Genomic DNA, 22,677 nt, shown 5'->3' on the forward strand with positions numbered 1-22,677 from the left:
TGGGCCTCCATTTCCCCAGCAGAGCCAGAAGGATGGTAAACTGAGCAATCCTTCCAACAGGCCAGTCCCCGATTCTGTCCTGTGAGGCTTCTCTGCCCTAGGTCGCTCCCCATGTGACAGAGATAGGAGACCTACCCGAAGCTTCTGAACACAGTGGTGCCTACGAGTGTCTCTGACCCTCGCCTAGAACTGCAGACTTAGCCTGACTGTACAGAGAGATGCAGTCACTTTGGCGAGTGCTGGGCACAGCCCTTCCAGGACGGGGATGCCAAGACCACCGAGAAGTGCCCTCTCTCCCACCTTCAGAACTTCTGGAGCCCTTGGCTCCATTCAGAATCTCCAAACATCAGGTAACAGCTTTTCAGCTTTCATGGGGGAAGGGGTATCCCTGGCCTCACAGCAAGGCTGGGCCCTGCGGGCATGAGGGCGTTCCTGGCACATATCACACACCGGGCTTCCCACCCCAGTGTGCCTTGGGCCCTCCAAGACAGGAGCCCCACCCCATTCTGGTTTCCTTCTAAATCTCTGGGGCTCAGTGTGGGGAAGTGACTCTAGTCCTCACCCTCCTGGGACCTCAGGGCTCGGGGCTGGCTCACTACCTCCTACTTAGGACCTTGGGTCTTCAGGGCCCACAGTCCAGGCCCCTCAGTTTTACCTTTCTGGCTTCCCTCCAGGAACCTGCCCCCAACGCCCACCTCTCTCAGGACTGAGCAGGATCAGGCCTGTCATCGCAAACTCTTAAGTGCCAGTCTGTGGCCACAGCCTCCATCTGCCCAAGAGTTCAGTGACTCCAAATGCCACATTCATTCTATGACCCCCTTGGGTCTGCCTTTCTGTCAAACCTTGCCTTCCCCAGTCAGCTTACTCGCCCATCTTCACCCACCCAGCTAAGATTCCGGGGCCCGCCATTCCTCCTGATGGCTTACTGACTCCCCGAATCAGCCAGCCAGATGAAACCTGCGGAGTGAACCCTGTGGCCCTCTCAGCCCCGGCTCCTTTAGACACACAGGCCCTGGCCACGCCCACAGACCTGCATCCTCACAGCAGACCTGGTGCACTGCCCACCCAGATTCTCTAACTTCCTTGGTCAGCTGTCTTTCCCATTCTCCCTCCGAATGTCTCCATAGTCCTCAAACCTCTGGCCTCCCCCTCCTCCACCCTTCGCCATCCTCTCTGCTCGGTCAGGAGGACACAGAAGCTATCAGAACAACTTCCTTAACCTCCCTACCCCCCAACACCATCCCCAACTGCATCTCTCTCCATCCCCACTCCTAAAGTGGGGAGCAGGCTCTCCGCAGCCAAGGCAAATCCCTTGAATCCCCGGTCTGTGCTCTGCCCCGCCCCCACTCCATGGACTTTGCTCTCCCCATCTTCCCCCTCCCTCGGTCCTCTGCTTCTCTCCTGGTACCTTCCCTTTTGTATTTACACAAGCTCCCATCTCTTTCATTTAAAAAAGGGAAAAATAAGCAAATCAAAGCCTCCCTCGATCCCACATCTCATTCCAGCTGCAGGTCTATTTCTGTTTTCCCTTAGTGCCAAGCCCCTGGACAGAGCCGTCAGCCCTGCCACCCTATTTCCTCACCTCTCAGCTGGGCCCACTCCTGGGGAGAGGGTTTGCCTTCATCGTCTGGGACACCAAGGGACACTTCAACTTCATGGGGCTCAACTTCTCAGGAATGCCTGCCCCTGCGGGCAGCCCACCCCCCTCCAACCGCACTTAGCTCTGAACTTACCAAACTGGCTGCTGGTCTGTGGATGCCACTCCTCCCCAGGGCCTCTTTTCTCCACACACTCCCTGGCTTCCATCATTGTTTTTATGCTGGTGGCCTTACATCCGTCCCTCTAGCCCAGGCCTCTCTCCTGGATTCCAGGCCCAGAGCCGACTTCCCACCGGGCACCCCCATTAGCACATTCCACAGGATCCTGGAACCTCACGTGTCCATCCAACTCAACATGCCCTCTTCCCTCAAACCACCTCCCTTCGTGTCTCTATCTTGTTAAATAGTGCTCACGTCTGCCTGGTCGTTCAAAAACAGCAAGCCGGACGCACACCCCGTTGCTCCCTTCCCTCCCACCACATGCGGTTCTTCATAGACCTAATTTCCTCTTAAAGGACCCACTTCTCAATGCCCACTTCCAACAGCCTGGTCCAAGCTGACACTATCTCTTGCTGGATGCCCACTGCCTCCTGATGGCTCCTTCTCCTCCAGAGCTCCACCCCAGGCTCACAATTGGGAATCTGCAGTCCTGCGTTGCACGGCCCTTCTGATGACACCTACCTTCTCTGCTTTGGCTCCCAAGTCCCCACCTCCACCTGCCCTGGGCCCCCTTGCCTGGCCCACCCTCTGCTCGTGATGCAGACTTTCCTTGGCCCCTGTAATGCGCTGTGTGCTGCCTCCTCTCAGAAGCTTCACCCCAGGTGACCGCAGCCTATATGTCCCCTTTTCCCCCTTGCACCTGGCCAATTCCAGCTCATCCTCAAGGCCCCATGAAATGCCACTTCCTTCTTAGGCTGGGTTTGGGGTCCCGCACTGTCTCCTCCCATGTCCGGCTGGACTTTTCCCTCCTAACAGTCCTCCCCTTTCATTTGCTAGTCCCTTTTTAATTGTCATGCTCACTGCTTGGCCTTCAGCTCGGGAGAGGTCAGGGCCTGAATGTGTCTCCTTTATGGCTCTAACCCCAGTGCCTAGCTCAGGGCCAAGGAGTCAGCGCTGAATAAGTATTTGTTAATAAATGGCAAAACTGTACCCACCCGTCCTGCCCTCGAGACCTTCCCCACACTGACCTCTGACATCTGCGGGAAGAGGCTGATGGCCAGCGGTAGGGCCAGGCCGAAGGCTGCCAGGCACACAAGGCTTTGTACAGGGAGGAGCAGCCGGGGGCGCGCCTGCAGGAGAGCCGTCCTGTGGGGGAGAGAGGAGGGAGCTCCATGAGACCAGAAGACAGGGTGAGCTGCTGCTACCCACCACGCGGGGTCCCACTCAGTGTGCCAGGGCCAGGCAGCACGGTCCTGGGCCAGTGCCAACCCATAGCTAAATAGTCGTGGTGGAATTCTATCTTTGGGGCCTTCCCCAACGGCACCTTTTTCCCCAGGCTCTGCTCTGAAGGACATTGCTGGGGGAACTCTCAATCATCCATCATAAATGAGTACTTGTGGGGCACCCATCCCACCATGCGTCCAGCTCTGTGCAAAGAAGGCCACATGTGGGGGAGACAATAGAGGAGGCTGTCAGCCCCTGCCCCTGGGGAGACACACAGCAGAGAAAGACGGTCCTCAAAGGCGGCACATAACGAAGCACTGAACAAACCAGAGTAGGTGCCAGGTCCAGGGAAAGAGACAAACAGCACAGACACATGCACACATACACACACACACATGTGGATACAGGCACATGCACACACACATACACACAGCCGGGAGGGGATTATCCTCTTCCGCGTATGGGAACAGAACACACCCCAGCGACCACCTGGTCCACGTCCATCCAAGAGCCACAGAGAAGGGCAATGACTTGCCCAAGGCCATGGCTAAATCTGCAGGAGGCAGACGGGGCTGCTGCCTGGACTCTTGACTTCCTGAGAGTGCTATCGCTCCCGTGCTGCCCCCAACTCCTGCCCGCAGAACACTTTGCCAGCCTCATTGCAGCATGTCACAGCTGGCACCCCCCCCCCCCCCCCGCCCCCTGCCATGACAAGCTTTGGAGGTGGGATTCTTGGGCAGGAGAAGTGTATGAAAACCCTCCCTCCAGGCTCTGGGGCCCCAGCTCCATGATAGAAACAAGGTCTCCAGACGGAGAGGGGGCCATGCCCACTGGCCAATATACCTTTCCTTGCTGCCCATCAGAACCTCACATTTTGTATAATCCAGCAGGCCCTTTAGTGGAGACCACCAGGCATTCTACTTGGGGAGGCTTGGGGCCCTGCGCCAGCAGGATGGGTGACTGGACTATGTTGGGTGGGCACTAAATCTGATTTCAGTAACTGTGTCAGCGTCCTCATGACTGACTGGCTCCTGGTGTGAAAAGGATATAATCAGGGTCTTGCCCCTCTCCTACTGGAACAGGGCTGGCTATGACCACAGGCAGGTGAGAGGCTCTCCTGGAGGCAGGCTCCATTGTGGGGGCAGGCAACTGCTTCCCCCCCCCCCCAACCTTCCCCTCCTGGGACAAGAGCTCCTGGCTCCGAGCAGACAGCAGAATTGGGAGCCACAGTTTTCAAACTCTGGTGTCTTGGTAACTGCTAAACAATGCAGACTCCCAAGGGCCCCTTACCCCCATAAGATCTCCATTCAGTTGGTATCATACCTGGGAATCTGTATTTCAAACAACCTTCCATGAGTCTAAAACAGAAACCCTGGCCTAGGATGTTCCTGCTAAGGCACAAATAAAGCTCCACTTATTTGTTAATTCTATGCAAATAAAAGGCCTGGACACAGTAAGTGCTCAGTGATTTTGTGTTATTATTGCTGTTACTGTTCTTGTTAAGTGCAGGAAAGAGGGAGGACCCTAGGGCTACCCTCTAGCCCTTCCCACTTGCCCAGACCCCAAGACCTGTCCAGCTGTTGAATTAAGACTGAATTGAGAGAGGGCAGTTTCATAGGATTAAGAGCAGGTCAGGTGAGCCTCATATCCTCCATGGACTCAGCCCAAGGTCTCCTGGCTTCCATGGGAGTCACAGAAGGGCCAGGAATAAGGCTGAAATGGGCTCTGAGATCTTTTTAACTGAGATCAACTTCTCCAGCAGGACAAGGAAGTGGGGTACCCGGGCTCACTCTCCAGACTTACACAGGAGGCCCCTTGCCTTGAAGAGGCTGTGGAGGGTGGGGCTGCCTTCCTGTCCTGTGGCAGTGACTGGGACCTCAGTCCCTGGAGGCATAGACTGGAGGGTCACCAAGGGCCTGGAGGGTGACAGGGAGAAAGAGTGAAGCTCCCTCCCTGGCAGGTGAGGGGCAGGCCCTGGGCTGAATCCCTGGGCACTCCTGGCGGGGACACTGGACAGCCTCCTTCCACATGGGGCTGTGACCTCAGCTCCTCTCTCAGGGGTGACTGGCTGAAATCTGCACTGGAAAAGGGGTCCAGAAGGCCCCAAGCCTGTGCTCCTGACTCAGGAAGCAGGCAGCCCCAAGACTTCAGCCAAACAGGAACCCCTGAAGTCCCAGCCCTGAGCAGGGAGAGTGAACACAGCAGGACTGGGGAGGGGTGGAGGAGAGGGAAATGGCAGGGAGGGATCGGAAAGGCAGCTGGGGGAGTTGAAATATGCAGATGGAGAGATGTGCGTGTGTGCGAATGCCTGGAGAAAGGAAAGACCCGGAGCCTCGGGAAGGAGGGAGCCTGGGGAGCGGCCTCAGGAACCACTGGGGAGGATGTAGTCTGAACCCCTACCCGGCTGGGACCCCACCTGGCTGGAAGGCGAACTCCAGGGCTAGGGATGCAGGGCTGAGGGAAGAGAGCCATTGCACCTGCCTCTGAGTTGGTGGGATTATGGGGAGGATGGATCTCCCAGCCCAGGGACTAAGACCATCTTCCTCCTCAGGAGGGTAGAGCTGGAGTGTGAGCCCTCAGCCCAAGGGAAGGGGCAGTGGAGAGTGAGGGGAAGGGGTGTGTGTGTGGGAGGGGTGCACACCCTCCGTGCTCTGGGTCGGGGGTGGTGGCTCCTCTGCTTCAGACTTGAGACTCTCTCCCTTTTGGTCTCAGAGACAGGGACACCCGGACAAGCTGGGCTCCCACCTCTCTTATGCCAGCAGGAAACCTGGGGACCTTGTCCCCGAGTGCTCCTCCCAAGCAGGCAGGGCTGAGGCCAGAGGCAGAGCCAGCGGGCCCCAGCCATGGCACCACCACACCCGCCCCGCGACAGCTTGTCTCCCTGCAGCCTCCCCGCCACCACCGCACACTCCCTCAGCACTTGGAGCAGTCTTAGTTTGCACTCCATTAATTTGCAAGTAGGCTGCTTTGTAAGTGTTCTTTTGTCTTCTTCCCCTGGCTGTCCTGACTCTCTCACCCAACTGGGCTCCCCCACCAGCCTTCTGGGCAGAGGCCCTGCTGCTAGCACCCCTGCGTGTGGAAGGCTGCAGGGTGCATGCTGGAGCCCCTGCAAAGGCTCCTAGCCCACAAGGTGGTGAAGCGGGCAGTGCCAGCATTCCCTGGGTGGGAGACCGCGGCCGAGGGACTCTCTCCTCCACTAGCCAGGCCTGAAAGTGCTGGAGCAGGAACCCGGATTCCGTTTTCCTACCAGGAGCCTCAGCTGCCACTGCTGTGCGGCTCGGCCCCTCCTACCACACAGTCCTGGGGTTACCCGACAGATCTGAGGTTAGTAAGTCCTTGAGGGCACAAACTGGGTCTGGATATTGCTGAGGGATCCTGGGCTGGACTCTTTCTCCTCCCCAGGGACCCTCTCAGGAACTTCAGAAAAGGACCCACCAAACACAAGGCTGCCAGAACCAAATGGCCTCCCTGTCTCCGCCTCCCTGACAGACTCAGGCTCAGCTCTGAGCTGAGCCAGGCACACAGCCTCTGCGCAGATCCTAGGCCGGGAGGTTCAGAACCAGAACAATCCCACCCAACTTCCCAAAGCTATTTAAATCCCCAAACCAATGGGACACTAACCATCACTCCACTCCACTCCACTTTCTGCAAACCCAGCTCAGATACCAACTAGAAAGGCATCACAGATGTTTCCCCAGAAAATTCCAGGCCTGGGGTTCAGTAGCTTTGAAGACTGAAGCCCTGCCTTCCTCATTTGCCTGGTGGTCTCCTTGTGTGTACTTGCGGTCACCATTCACGAGGCAGCTACATACACAAGGGCCAGGGGCACCAAAGCCATTGCTCTCCCAAGATCTGTTTCTTTTTGCAACTCCCATACAAGATTGATTTTCTTGAATCCTAGTGCTCAACACGCCACACCCCTGCTCAGTTGCCTCCCACGACTCCCCCTCTTCCATGGTGAGGAAGGGATCATCTCTTTGGCTGGACACAGGGCCCCTGATCAGCTGGCCCCAACAAGCACACTTTGCTTCTGTCTGGTTAGACTCCTCAATTTCCCGCACAAAAGACCCACACCTTGTCCAGAAAGCCTGCCTTCCACAGAAGTCCTACCCTGCTCTCAGAGTCAGCTGCAGCCCTTCTCCTATGGACCAGCCTTCCCTGCTGATGGGCCCATAGTGCTCCCCCCGCCCCCCCTCAAGGTCACCTTGGGCCCATTTACATACTGCCCAGCCCCACCTGCAGCTGACTTGTGTACGGGTCATGGCCATCTCTTTTATCAAAATACAGGCTTCCTGAGACCAGAACCCCACATCTGCTCCTCTCCTGTCTCCATGCAGGGCAAGACCCAAAGACATGTGGATTATGCGATGTGATCTGAAGACCCAAGGCAGCCTGTGTGGGAGGAAGAGCCAGCATTGCGGCTGTGCTCCTGGGCCACTCCTGCCTCTGTCGTTTCCTATTGGAGAACTATAGGCAGATGGTATAACCTCTTTTCGCCTTGCTTTCTTCATCTGTGAAAAGGAAATGTTACACTTACCTCACCATACTGTTGTGATGGTTAAATGAGATCATTCATTCAACAAACACTAAGCATCTACTACGTGCCAGCAACCGTGCTGGATGCTGTGCAGGGCAATAAATGACACGCGTTTACTTGCCTCCACGGAGATTGCATTCTAGTGGGCCAGACAGATGATAGACAACGAGATAAAGTCTGTGATGTCTCTAGGTGCTATGAATAAAAATAAGGCAATGGACAGAAAAGGGAGTAATGGTGCTGTTACCTTGATGGGGTGGTCAGGGAGGGACTCTTTGAGAAGATGGCGTCGGGGCAGAGACCTGGCTGGGAGAGGACTGGCACTCAGGACACGCTTAATAAATGTTAGCTGTTATTACAATTCAAATGGTGGGAATAGGAAGGTCCCTAAACTGATCTAGAGCCCCAGGTAGGGTGTCCCCAAGCCTGTCTTTATGCCCTGAGGCACCCCCTCCTAGGCTAGGCCACCAGGAGAGTGGGAGTGGTCACTGCCTCCCTCGTACTTGCGTGAGCTCGGGGTCTGCACCTCCAGACTCGTATTCACCTTGCTGCCCCCACTTAGAGCCCTTCTCTGCTCCTTGCCATCCTCCCAGACTCACACTCATCCTCAGAGCCTGCCCAAGCCTGCGTGAAGGTCAGCTCTGGCTCCTCCCTTTGTCCCCTCAGCCTGCCCTTCCGGCAGCATGTCTGTCTTCACAATTCAACGTCCTGCTCATTAATTATAGGATCACTCTATTGTTGCTCATATTGCTGTGTTCCCTTATGTCTTTATAAGATTTGTCATGGCAAATATGTGTTCTCAGAACACGCTTCTGCAGAAGGCAGGGAGGTTAGTACTATCTGTATTTTAAAAACGAGAAACTGAGGCTCAGTGAGGTATTGAGTTGCTTCAGGGTGGATGCCTGAATAGGGTGGCCCTGCCCCCAAATCTAGTCTTCCTACCACAATCCTCAGACTCTTTTCACAACCAGTCCTGCACTGTGCACCAACAGAGCACATGTACACACACACGTGTGCACACACACACACACACACACACACACACCCCAGAACTGTCCGCTCCTCAGGACAGGGCCAGTGTTGTCCATCTGGACATCCTTCTTAGCACCTAGCGCAGGGTCCTGCAGAATAGAAGTCCGTGAACGTTCACGGCACGATTCCAGTAACACTGCCCAGGAGTGTCTGAACAAACGGGCAGGGTGGGCTGCCAGCCACTTCTGTCCCCTGCCCTGGGCCAGCTGGTTCCTCTTCTCTCACACCCTCCTCCCCAGCGGTGGCCCCTCTCTCCTGGCTGCCCCAACTCACTTCTCCAGCATGGACATGACGATCGGGGGGAGCACCAGGATGGGCATGGGGAGGACAACTCGCGTCAGCGCCGTCTCGAGCAGGGCCTGAGGGGCAAGCAGAGGCTGTGGTGAGCAGAGCTCCCAGGGGGTGGGGGAGAGCCACCTGGCGGTGAACCCCTCCCCTGGAGCCTCTAGGTGTGTGTACTGCTGCTAAGCACATCTGGCTGGCTGGAATAATTCATGGAATTGCTCACAAAGCCTTATTCCAAACAACAGAAAAAAGCCACCCCCATCTTCCCACCACACACATTTGAAAAGAGCAGATCCCTGTCACCTGCCACATGTGGGGGAGGGGTGGCAACACAGAAGCGGCCCCAGGAAGGGGCCTGTGCCCGGGGAGGTGCCTCGGTGGCAGGAGCAGGGGCTGGGGAGGAAGCATATGGAGGACTCGAGATGCTCTAAAAACAAAGCAGGAGCTGGAAGGACCAGAGCAAACAGCTGGGGCCTGCTGAGCCGCGTGAGGCTCTCGGTGCTGAAGAAGGACAGAAATTCTGGGATTTACTTCTTTTTTCTTTTTGACACCCCCTAAAGACAAAAATTTCAAAGATTCTGCCTCTCCTGGCTCTGGATGAGAGCCTTTCTTAGTGACGAGAGGTCAGCTTTGCGAGCGGGAAATGCTTCTGCTGAGTGTCTGCTGTGTCTCCATATGGGGTTAACTGGGTCCTTGCTCTGAGGGCTCCCCTGGGATTCCTGGGGAGGCAGGGCATGGTGAAGGCAACAGCTCAGAGGCAGTTCTGCACTCTGATGGTCACTGTGGGGAGTTCCTTCAAGGCTTGGGCTCCTGGCCCTCAAAGAAGTGCTGAAGAATGCTCACAGCTCATAAGCCCTGGGAGCCTTCCCCTAGACAGCAAGGGTGAGGGGTTCCTTGCTGTTTGCATCATGAGGAGAGTTACCGTAGTCAGCTCCCTCTCGGCACATCAGGGGAAACACTAGGGTTGCATGGGAGGATGGGGTTGGGTAGGAAACTGAGGCCAAATCCCCTTCGATGATGGATAGGTTCAGGGCTGAAAATGTCTTCCAGGAAACTAGGTCTGTCACGATCAGCCTCTGGAAGGCCTGGGAGAAGGTTCCTCCAGTCTTCTGAACAGGTGTGGGAATGATGGGGGGCCCAGTGCCTGCACAAGAACCCGAGGGTACAGTGCCGGCACCGGCACCCCCAGGCCCTCTGCCCCTCACAAGCCTTGGATGGGCACTCATGTCCTCTGAGACCAGTGGGGAGGGGAGGGCTAGGACAAGGAAAGGGTTCTTCCCACCTCAGAGGATTATAGAGAAGGCCTCACTGACGGAGGTGAGGCTTGGGGCCCATCGGGAAAGCTGATAAGGGACAGCGGCTGGAGAGGAGGAGAATGCTCAGGTACTCACAGCAGACCCTCCATGCCATCACTCAGGCTAGAGCAACACCGGCCACTAATCACCACTAGGATGAAGGCTGGGAAAGCATGGGGAGATACACAAGCCGACTGGAATTTTCTAAAAAATTCCAGTTGCTGAAGTAGGTGAGGCTGATGAAATGAGAGGTGAAAGATGGCCTTCTTGCAGCAAGATATTCTTTCCCCAAAGCCCCACCTCAGCCACACTCGGTCCCCAGGGAGGTGCCACCTGCAGAAGTGCCCATTAGCACAGAACCACGAACTACCCGCTCCCATACTTCCTCTTCTTGCCCAGGAGGCTCTGAAAGCCCAGAGAGCAGGGCTCTAGGTCCCAGGGTGGGGGAAAGAAAGCTCTGGGGGGGGGGGGGTCTCCTCTGCCCTTTCCAATTAACAGATCAGAGAAGCCAGGTCCTGAGGGGCTGGGACAAGAGATGGGATGTCTTACAGTGGTGACGAGAGTGGGGATGGAGAGAAGGACTGTTCAGGGACAGGCATGGCTGGGGCCAGACCTGGAGGCCCTGGGCTCATGCAGAAGGGAGGCAGGATGGGACAAGGAAGGCAGACCAAGAAGACAAAGCAAAGGCACTATGCACAGAAGCCCCTGAGGAACAAAACCCTCTCCCTGTTGCTGGCCTCTCCACTGGCCCCCTGAGCCTCCGGATGACCCACATGTCTGGCTGCAATCTTGGAGGAGCCCACGAGGTTGCCATCACCATCCAGGACATCGATCCCTTCCTCCAGCTCCCCGTACCGCATCAGGACCACGTTGCAGATGTTGGCACTGGCTGGAGAGAGAGAGAGGGGAGCAGGGGGGCAGGAGTAAGAGGGGAGGATGCCATTCTAGCTGGTGGAGCAAAGCCACCGGGATGCACCCAAGCCTCCCTGTCCCAAGCAGCAACAGTCCTGAGTTAAGGGCCAAGTCTGCGTTCAAATGTGGTGAGTGAAGGTGTGGTTCTGCTGCCCATCTGCCCATCAGCCTGCTGAGGGATTTGGGAGCCCTTGATGGCCTGGTGAGCAAAGGTGGAAAATAACCTACATGAGAAGAGGAAGGGGGCAGTGCTCAGGAGCTAGAGAGCAGAGCTATCAAGGGATAGCTGCTTTCCTTTCCTCGGGGGTGGGCCTGGCAAGCAGGCGAAGTGAGTGCCCCTCTGGGAGGGCTCCCTGGCTTGAAGACACCTCACCAGTGCCTGATGTTCCATCACCAGCAACTCAACCCCTCGGTCTGCCTTTCCGGGCATGTTCTCGAAATGGCAGCCCCCTACCTTCAGCCCTTTGCTCCTCAGAGTGAATCGGGTTCCCAGAGATCCGCTTCTCTGACTGCAGGTGCCAGAGCAGGCGGGAACCTCAGCACTCACCCAGCGCCGCCCCCTCATCATATGGATGGAACAGTGAGGCTCAGGGGAGGGGGGTGACTTATCTGAGGTCACACAGCAAAGTGGGACAGAGCTAATCCTTTGGGTGCCCCGGAGATGGGCGGGTTCGGGGATAGGGGGCAGGGGTGGGTCAGGAGGAGCTAAAGGCCGACCTTCTCACTTCACATGGTTGGGTTCCCTCCCTTGGCTAGGAGATCATGACAGACCTAGGCTGAGGGGAGGGTTCCTGGCTCCTCCGTTAGACACCAGATACCAGCATTTGGGGGCCACCCATCAGCTGGTGACTAGCCCCAGGAGTGTCCCTCTGCTCCTCTCGCCTGGAACTCGTGGAGCTGGACCTGGGCCTGGGGCAGGGCTGGTGTGGTGCTGACCTTGCCTGACCTCCTCCAACCCTGTTCCGGGATAAAACTGGGGGGACTTGAGGGTGGTGGGCGGGTGGGGAGTGGGGGGTGACAAATGTGGAGGCCGCCTGCTTCACTCCTCCCCCAAAAGCGCCTTGCTGTGTTTAAAGTTTTAATTTTTGCTAATTAATGTCAATTAATTTTGTATAATGAGTGTTTAATTTTGGGGAGTGTGTGAGCCTGGGAGCGACTGCAGTTCTGGGCTGTGAACGCTGATTAGCATCAACACCTGCTGCTTCCCCACTCCCTCCAGTGGGGGGGCACTAGGGTTTGGGGAGCCGCAGGGCTGCAGGGCCTAGTGGGCAGGTGCAGTGGGAGGAGGACCACAGATGCTCCTGGTGCCCGAGCCAAGGCTGGGGAGCCGGCGGTGAGGGCGCTTGCAGCTGGGGGACGGGGTTCTGCAGGTGAGGGGCGGCTTGAGACCCTGGGGGTCTCTGAGCCTCAGTCTCTTGTTTCAATAAAGTGGGGAGGTGGAATAAACAGAGGGAAAGACCGAGAGGCTCTGCAGTCTTTGGAGAAGAAAAGCAGGAGACCAAATACAGTTTTAACATGTATTTACAGCACATATGCCATCTCTGAGGAGCTCTCGTGTTTCCACACGACTCTCAGGCACAGTGGTAACCACGGGCAGACCTCTTCTGCACTGGGTCCCTCCTGTCGTCACAGCAGGCACGCTCACCTGACTTACACAGCCAGGGGCGATCTTGTGGACCTTTGGCGAGCTTTGGAGACATTTCTGATTATCGCAACCTGGGGCTGGGGGGTGCTGTCATCTAGTGGGTATTGACCAGAGGTACGCTAAACATCCTACAACGCACGGCCTCCACAGCACGGAAGTATCCGGGCAAAAATGTCAGTAGTGTTGACGTTAGGAAACCCTTGTCTTACACACACGTCCAGAGATTGACAGTAGTAGGAAGGTGAATCTGAGGTAAAGGAGAAGTTGGGAGCCTGGCTCTGGGGCCAGCTGGGCTTGAGTTATAGTCCTGGCTCTGAATCTCCCCCTCCTGACCTCCAGAGGTGAGCTCCTGCCAGCCTTGGACCCTCCCAGGGTTCAGGTCCCAGAAGGGTCCCCAGAGTGGCCTCGGGAAGCGGACACCTGGCCTGTGTGTTAGTGACATGCCCTCTAGTGGCGGCAGGAATACTCTGCACCCCTCACACCTCTGGGGCTACCAGGCTCCTCAGTTCCCAGGAGACCCACAAAACCACTGGAGAGGATCTTGGGGTTTTCTGCCCTGAAAGGAATCTATCTCTGCCCTCTGAGAACCCCTTACACCACTGCCACGGCACCACTACACCACCGCCACCACGGCGGTAAAGGCAAGGCCGAAGGAATGTGGTCCAGGCAAGCAGCATCTGCCTGAAGTCAGGAGCCACCGGCTCACTCTGCAACCGGAAGCGGCCGCCCTTACCAGCCTTCCCCAGATATAAGAAGAGGTGCTGCGCTCAGCCTCTCTATGGGATCTCTGGGCACCGGCTGAGCTCACATAGATGTCAGCTTCTGCACCCACTCCCCCACCAGGTTAGGGGAAGCCAGGGACTGCTGAGACATCTCTAGCCCCGTGCTGTGTGTGTGCCCAGGCAGAGGAGACAAAGACAAGAGTATTTGGAGGCGGTGGTCAACCAGCTCCAGGCTCATGGTGGCATCTGCTTGCTCGCTGCAATTTCCAAATGTAAAATGAAGCCACGGCAGATAGAGCAGGACTTCGGTTCAAACACAAAACCACTTGGCATGAAACATAAAGCAGGAAAAGAAGTGAAAACCCAGTGTCCCTCCCCTCAGACAGCCCCGCCAGGACAGTTTGGGCACGATAAAGCTCTCTCCTTATCTAAGCTGCCTGGATGGGAAAAAAGGGAAAACCCTGAAAGCCACCCTAAAATGGTGGCACCCCCAGGCTCCTCCCTCAGAACGCCCACACTTCTCACTGCCTACTCAACTGGCACACGCCCTGTAATATCTTCAGTTGGTGCATTTATTGAGCACCCACTGTATACACAGGTTACTAGCCATTCTCATCTTTGAGCAATGAGAACACCAAATGAAATTCAGTGATTTCATTTCCATGATCTCGTCCAGAACTTCCATTTCTGCCGCATTCCTTTCAAGCCTCCCTGGTCCCTCCCATCCCACTCTTGGCAAGTCCAGCTCCCAAGTCATGAGCACTGAGAGCCTAAGCAAATGAAAAAGAGAGAGAGAGAAAGAGAGACCAAACCGTAGGCCATGGGTCTTCTTTCTAGCACACCAGCAAGATCTATTATTGACAGTATCAGCAGGTTAATTAAGCAGTCTGTTAGTGATAATGTTAAGAAAGCTGGCACATTTTCAACTCAGATTGACACCATTCAAGACTCAGGCATAACTGACATTGGAGAAGCTATGCTAAGAGATGTCATGGGATTAGAGAGAGAGAGAGAGAGAGAGAGAGAGAGGAGAGAGGGAGAGAGAGGGGGAGAGATCGCTTCACGCTGATGGCAAGCTCAGTGTCAAGTCCCAGGGAAAATATGCGCTTGACTGCTGCAGATGTTCTCACATCAGACCCATCGTGATGCAAAATCATGCAGATTGTGAACAGCTAATGAAGCACCCTGTGTAAAAGGGACAGCATGGGGAAGAAGAGCAGTAGACAGAAAGGCAAATGTGCAAAAAAAGTTCTCCAAAAGACGACTATGGGGGAGTGTGCCTCTGATCTAGCACAGGAACAGACACATAGATCAATGGGGTTAATAGTCCAGAAACACACCCACCTGTAGGGGAAATGAGTTTGCAGGAAAGCAGTTCTATCAACTCACAGGAAAGGACCATTCAAACATGAAGGTGAAGCAATGGGCTATTGGGCTATTCATTTGGGGAAAACAACATATCTTAACTCCTTGGCTCTAAGATGGATTCCCCCATGTTTTAATGTTTTAAAAATCCCAGTGGGCCTTACAACGGACGTCGGGGTGGGGGAGAGGAACCCTTACCTGCTCCCCACCACAACTGCCTGTGCGTGTGTGAACTTTGCCACATGGGGAGGTTCGTTCAAGTGTCACCTCAGCTACCCAGAGCAGTCTGCACAGAATTTGAACTTAAACTTAGATTCCTAATTGTTGCCTAAAACATCTTTTTAGAACTTACACTATAATGGAGCACGGACATGAAAAGTTATTGTACATGCAGAAGATCGTCTGCCAGATACCAGGCAATGCAATTAAAGGCAGCAGAAATTGCCAAACCATAGATAGCTACCCTAAAGAAATGCTTGCCCATATGCACAAAGAGACATTTACAAGGATGTTAATTATAGCACTGTTTGTAAGAGCAAATAATTAGAAACAACCTAAATGTCCACCATTAGGGAACTCACATGGGAAGATCTCCAAAACAAACTTCTATGAAAAAATGCTACCGAGTTGTGTACAGGATGATTTACTATATGTAAAACCCCATAATTGGTACACACGCACTGTGTGCCCATAAACCCACAGGTAATGTTTTAGAAGGTTCACACCTCACACAGTGATTTCCTTGGGAAGGGACCTAAATTTAGGAATTAGGGGTTGTTGAAAGACTTCCACTTTTTTTTTTACCCTGTTTTTCTAAATACCATTTGAATTTTTACAATGAGAATAGAATCATGCTTTACTTGTCTAAAAAGTGAAAAGAAATTGCCAAACTTCCTAAAGTGGATCATAAAAATTTGACAGCCAGCAGGGATCGGTGCGACCTACTCACCGTTCCCACACTTCGGTATCTGTATGTGAGGAACTTCCTAAAGAAGCTGATTAACTTCAGGAATAGTTTTTCCTTAAAGTAAAGGAAAAAAATGAAACCACAAGTATAAAACCAACTAGGAAATGCAGACAAAAAATTCGCAAATTCTTTTACATGCTTTCAAAGCATACTGTCGGTTTTAAAGTGGCCAAAAGGATCAAGATTACAAGCAGGGTTACAAAAAACAGTGGTGGGCGTGACCCTGTGTTTAACAACCGATGTCCAAAAGAGAAGTGGAAAAAATGAGGAAGGCTCAGACTCAAACTCTGTGACATCGAAGAAAGTGACTTGGATTGAATGTGTAGTGAAGGCTTGTTTATTCCTCCACACGAACAGAAAATACAGTCCTCTCCTCTTCGGAAAGGCTATTACATTAATGCCCCTATAACTGAGGCATCTGAGCATTGAGAAATACGGCAGTCAATATCTATGAATCATATTATAAGAAATGGGAAACTGAGAAAATGTATTCTATGTGACAAAGAGCGGCTACTACTCATCAATAGAAGGTCATGGTGACTGACGCCCAATAACTATTCTACCCCCAGAGGATTAGTCTTAACTAGTTGTGATAATCCTTCCCTTGCCAGTGATTGATTGAGGAAGGGACATGTGGCCAACCCTAGCCAATGACAGATGTCTGCAGGGGACTTCTGGGAAAGGTCTCCTCTCATCCAAGAAGCGGCGGCAGGGAGAGCCTCCTGTCCTCTGGGCAGTGGTGGGTCTGAATGTGGTGCTTGGAGTTGCTGTTACCATTTTAGGACATGAAAGGGGCTAGCCCACAGATGAAGCCCCCGGCAGAGCACAGAGGTGGAAGGAAGGGCCATGGGTGCCTCACTCGGCACTCGCCCTTTGTGAAGTAATACATTCATTTTTTTTTATTTAAAAAAATTTTGGGGCGCACCTGGGTGGCTCAGTTAGTTGAGCGTCCAACTTCGGCTCAGGTCATGATCTCACATTTCACGAGTTCGAGCCCCGCGTCGGGCTCTGTGCTGACAGCTCAGAGCCTGGAGCCTGCTTCGGATTCTGTGTCTCCCTCTCTCTCTGCCCCTCCCCTGCTTTCACTCTGTCTCTCTCTCTCAAAAATAAATATTAAAATTAAAAAAAATTTTTTTTAAGTTTACTTATTTATTTTGAGAGACACAGAGACAGCACGAGGGAGAGAGGGAGACAGAGCCAAGCAGGCTCCACACTGTCAGTGCAGAGCCCGATGTGGGGCTCGACTCACGAAACCTGTAAGATCATGACCTGAGCAGAAATTAAGAGTCAGACGCTTAACTGAGCCACCCAGGTGCCCCAGTAATACATTCATTTATTAATTCAGCCAGTTTGAGTCTGGTACTTTGGGGCAAAACCATTCATAAAATGTATAAAGAGCTTTAACAGTTATTAAGAGAAAGATAGTCATTGAAATCACCCCAAAAATATTCGAGTAGGAATTCATAAAAGAAATAGTAAAAATTCAATGAACATGAACTCAATCTTATTAATAGTCAAAGATATATTTTTTTATCTAAAGAAAAATCAATCTGGCAGGAGTTCTTTGGATGTTTTGGAGACTAATCCTCATTGGTTAAATGGCTTACAAATAGTGTGTGGCTTGTTTTCTTACTTTGTAGATGGAGTCTTCTGGCATATACTGTAACATGTACTCAAATAAGCAATCCTTTCCCCTCTGGTATATACTTTTTGTGTCATTGAGAAACTCTATCCTTCCCCAGTGTTCATTTATATTTTTTTCTAGAAGACTTAACAATTTACTTTTCACATTTAGGTCTTAATCTATCCGGAATTTATTTTTGTGTATAGTATGCAATAGGGATCTCCTTCTTTTCTCTCCATTCTATTTGAAAACCCAAATGCCCAATACAGTCAAGAAAATATTCTCAATCACCCTGGGAATTGGAAAAATGCAAATTAAAGTGAGAAAAGAACCATTTCAGATGAACAAAAAATTTTCAAGATTGATAACACCAAATGTTGAAGAGGATGTAGGGAAACAAAAATTTAAGCCTTGCAGGTAGGAGAAAAGAGCCGGTATGCTCATTTGGCAATATCTAGCAAAGCTAGGTATGTGCACGCCCTCTGACGTGGCCATTCTATTTCTAGATTGGTGACTGTCAACACTGGTTGCATGACTGAAACCAAATCTGAAGTAGGGTCCAGATCTGTACATTTTTAAAAGCCCCTGCCCCCTGCCCCCCCACCAGGTGGCTGTTTGAAAATCTCTGCCCTGGAGAAGCTCCCAGTCACGGGCACAGAGACACATGTGTGTATAAGGTTGTTCAGTGCAGTACTATCAGGGTTGGTAAAAAGGATAAGTTGAGATTTTATGACTGCCCTGCAAAGGTGTCTAAAACTTACTGAGGTTAAAATGCAGTTTACAGAACAGTATACATGGTATGATCTCATTTGTATTAAATATATATTTATATATGCATATTTATATTATAGATTAAATAGAGATTGCCGCATCTTTAGAGGCTTACTTGAATTTGGAGGGATATACACAAACTTACTTTGGAGAGAGAAGTAGGGTTGTTTAACTTCATAAAGCAATCATATACTATCAGGAAAATAATAGAACCATTTTTATTTAAAAAAAAAAAAAAAAGCATGACTGTGGTAGCCAGGAGACTTGAGCTCCCATTTGGGTCCAGACTGACATTGGACAAAGCTTTCCCCACACTACTTCCTCTGTCTCCTTCCTATTTTGTGGGTTATATGTGCACACAGTGAACAATTCAAATCTCATAGAAGGGTAAATAACAAAATCAGTCTCCTTCCAACCCTTGACTCTTAGCTTCCCCTTGACCCTCCCCAGAGACAACACTCTAGCCAGGTTCTCATGTCTCTGCCAGATACGGTCTATGTATTTACTAGTGGACACGTATGTACATCACGACCTGAAACACACATACACACACACTCATGCGAATCACACCAGAACACAGCCCCATCCCTGCCTTTAGAGGAGGGATGATTATCAAATAGGGATGGATACCTTAATATTTGCTTCATTTCACGATATTCCCCAATATTCCACCTGAAAAGCATTGCTATATGACACAGTTTTCTTTTAAATAGCTTGAGAATTTGGGGAGAGGTTCACAACCCATACTAAAGTGTCACAAACTCAGGACTGGGAATTTGGGGATTGAAAAATCAGCCTGTAAATAGGTGTAGGCTGACTCTCAAGCTCAGGATCTCTTAATAAAAGATTCCTGCTAACACATTCGTCTGGAAAACTCCCTTTTATCACAGCTGCTTCCTAGCTTGAAATTCTTCAGCGGTTGGTTCCCTGTTAACCATAAGATGAAGTCCAACTCTAAGCTAACATCCAAGGTCCCAAAGGCCCTCTGCCCTTCCCTTTCCTCAACAGGCCAGGCCCACCCCAGCCAGTCCCTACTCCTCCCACATTCATAACCCCCCTCTCCTGCCTTGTGCTTCCCACCTTCTCTGCCTCTGGATTCCTCTGCTATCTGGATTTCAGTAATTATGAAATCTCTGAACTGGAAAGCCATTCATTCAATAAGCATTCACTGAGTGCCTACTATATGCCAGGTCCTGGGCAAACTGCCCAGAAACAGGTGACTTGATCACACGTGAGAGCCCCTCACAGCTTTTTGGGCCCGGCTGCTACTTGGACACTTCTCTAACTGAGGGGTCAGGCAGCTCATTGCAACAACAGACTGTCAGTTTTTCAGAAGATCCTGCTACTTTTGTTGGGCTCCTGCTCATCATGTGTGGAGCATCTCTTGATGTGTGGAGTCCAGAACTAAACAGACTCCTTTGTTCTGGGCCACACCTTGAGCAATCTTAGATCCTGCACCTCTTGCCCATGAATTCACAGTCACTGCCAAGTTGCTGTGCCTGTTCCTTAAACGCAACCCACAGTTACGTATGACCAAGGCAGTTATAACTGAAGGGGACAAGACTGAAGACAGAGCCCCAGGACACACCACTGGAGACTTCCCTCGGGCTAACTACTCATGTCCTCTTGAAACCTGATACACACTGGGGGCCCATGTCATTTCTAGGGCGGCTCACGCTTATGGCACCCAGCCCAGCCCACTCATCCTTCCAGATCCAACCCAGAAAGGTTGGAGAACGTGCCCCGGATGACCTGGAAACGTGGCCCATTGGTCATCCACCCTAGGCCTGACAACTAAACATGTGGAGGACAGTGAAAACGTTACATAACAAAAAAGAACATTCAAAAAACAATTTTAAAAATGAAAAAAAAAAAAAAAAAAAAAAACAGAATAAATGTCCAAGCAGCCACAGAATGTGGTCACCGATGTCATTATGGTGGGCCTCCACTATGGGTGCCCAATTTCAAAGACTTTTTATAAGCACTCATTTGATCACTGAACAAACCCACACTGAACACTGTGTGCCAGGCGTAGCGCGGGACTGGGGGTTGGGGATGAATGAGTCTTGGGGAGCTCACAGTCTGATAAAGGAGGCAGACTCAGAAAAAAAAACAACAGCAACAAAAAACATGCAATTCCAGGTCACACACAGGCACACACAGGGTGCTGTGGTCTAGCCCTGATTGGGCCTACCAGGGAGGGCTTCTTGGTGGAGGTGGTGTCTGAACAGAGAAATGAAGGCAAAAGAAGGCAGAGGATGGGGGCTGAGGTAATGGGAAGCGGAGATTCCAGGCAAACAGGGCCATGTGCAAAGGCCTGGGGCCAGTGAGAGAGGCAGACGGGAGGTTGAAGATTCACCACAGCTCCAAAGGAGTATGGGCAGGGACTAGGTCAAGGAAAGGACAGAGGAGCTGAAGGGCTGCGGACACCACATTATCACTGACCTGGATGGAAGGGACAAACGTCATGAGGCCCAGCCACACCTGACACAGGTGCACCTCAGGGAATGAGGAACTGAGGAGGTCAGGACCAACCCTCTGGGCTCGGGCACACTGCCGTGGCCACCTCCCGGACGAGGCAAGCAGGGAGGCTTGAACACCAAGGGAAGAATAGTAAAGAAGGAATCAAGGACACCAAGACCCATGTGGCCTGGGGGTGAAGGGGAGCAAGGAGGTGGGGTGAGGGCAGACATGTGAACAGAAGACCTCCCAGACACTGCCCAGACATCCTGAGGAACGGACTCCCCGGTGAACACAGAGATTTTTTCCTGGTGATGAAATCAGCTGTGACATTTAATGCAGGGGACTGCTGTAGACAGTGCAGGAAGAAGGCGCTTCCCGGCAAAGGGATGATGAGGCTGGCATTTTGGCCCATACGCGAAGGTTATCCCCCCCCCCCCCGCCCGTGCAAGGAGTCAGCTGGCAGGTGCTGAGGCTCCGGCCTCCCCTGAGGGAGCTCAAAGCCCACATGGGGGTCTTGTCCCCTGCTGGGTATGGATTCAGTCAAGCAGGTGGGGGTGGGGTGACCTTCAGGGCTTCCTTCCCTGACTCCTGCACACACATACGCAGAGCCCGGTACGGAGATTTGCTTGCCAGGTGGCACCTGGGGATCCCCACATCTCGGCCCCTGGCTAAAGGCCCTGCCCCACGCATTCCTGATGAAATGTGCCCATTCCTCTCACCAGTGCCCCCTCGCGGCATCCGCGACCTTGCATGCCTCCCGCTGGCCACTCCTGCCAGCTCCCAGCCTAAGGCCTCAAGAGAAGGCTGTTTGTGGGGTCTGCCTGCCCTGGAATGGACTCTGCTCATGGAGACTGGTGGGTGGACCTGGCGGGGGGGGTTGTTTTTCCAATGCCTCCTCTACTGACCTTTAATTACACTGTTTGCCCAGCTCCCCAAACCATTAACTCCCACCTCACAGCACCCATCAATTAATGGAGGGCCTGCTCCGAGCTCGAGCTCCTGAACACAATTAAGCGTGACAGTCCACAAATAAGAAAGAACTGGAGAATTAATTAAGGTCTAAACAAATTAATTACCAGTCCCCAATCGATTCTGATGCCAGCACACATGCTCCTGGGCTCACCGTCTTTCCTAACATCTCCATGTATAAATAGAAACCGAGATTTCCCACATGATTGCTGCTGTGGACCGGGGCACAGCAAGGCTCTGAAACCACCATGAGGGAGAGAAGGGCTCAGTGAGTATCCTCAGGGCTTCCCACGTACTCAGCACACATGCGTGCACGTACACACGCACAACCCTAGCTAAAAAACCAGGGTGAACCTGGAGGTGGGGTGCTCCTGGGGGGCGCCTCTGGACCACATGCCTCAGTTTCGCGGCTACTTGGGTGAGGGGTTATCCAAGTGGGCTTGAAGTAGCCTGGGCTGGGCCTTCAAGGCCTGGGCGGTGGCCAGCTCAGAGAGTCTGAATTTTTTCTTCTGGGAAATGGGGATGGCTCGCCCTGCCTTGGGTCCTCCCAGAGAGACAATGTGGGGAGTGAGAGGCCACAGAGGTATGCTGGGAGAAATGTGTAGAGCTGTGGAGCCCCTACAAACCCAGGGAAGGCCTGCAATGTCTGTCACACATGTTCCAGTGGGAAGGGGCTGAAGTGAGGTCTGGTCCAAAGCCAGAGAGGGGTAAAATCAGTGGAATCAGGTGCGGGAATGAGGTGTCCTGTGCCCAGAGTCTCAGGCCTCTCTCTTGGGCAGCATGGAGGGCCCAGTGAAGAGAGGTATCCTCTCAACCTTCCAGATTGCAGGCTGGAACAGGGCAGAACTCACTGGGCAGGGCAGCGGGAAGAAGCAACCGGCTCCTGGGAGCCTCCTTCCCTGAGGGAGGGAGTAGGGATATGGCCTCTGAGCACAGGGCACACAGGCCCTTTCAGGGCCCTCCCTCACCATGAAGACCCCCTTCTGCTCTACACACCACCCCCAAGCCCCCACACACATCCCAACAGCCAGGGCTTAATCTGATCACTTCCACTTGCCTCAACCTCCTTCTTGTGAGCACTTATGGCTCTGTGAGTCCTGTCTCCCCAT

The 22,677-nt window shown here is 52.8% G+C and overlaps 1 protein-coding gene across 4 annotated transcripts in view; it reads right to left on the reverse strand.

Annotated features, from left to right (window-relative positions):
* SFXN5 (sideroflexin 5) overlaps positions 1–22,677 on the reverse strand; it is a 117,174-nt gene that overhangs the window by 16,352 nt on the left and 78,145 nt on the right. For 2 of the 4 annotated variants that reach the window (XM_049651687.1, XM_049651686.1), the window contains 3 exons: positions 10,904–11,019; positions 8,824–8,909; positions 2,786–2,903 (listed from right to left, as the gene is read on the reverse strand). In XM_049651687.1, the coding sequence (XP_049507644.1) occupies positions 2,786–2,903; positions 8,824–8,909; positions 10,904–11,019 (320 nt within the window). The remainder of the gene's footprint in view (positions 1–2,785; positions 2,904–8,823; positions 8,910–10,903; positions 11,020–22,677) is intronic. The other 2 variants (XM_049651688.1, XM_049651689.1) reach the window with 2 other exon arrangements.

The sequence above is a fragment of the Panthera uncia genome (assembly GCF_023721935.1).
Source record: "Panthera uncia isolate 11264 chromosome A3 unlocalized genomic scaffold, Puncia_PCG_1.0 HiC_scaffold_11, whole genome shotgun sequence".
Taxonomy (NCBI): Eukaryota; Metazoa; Chordata; class Mammalia; order Carnivora; family Felidae; genus Panthera; species Panthera uncia.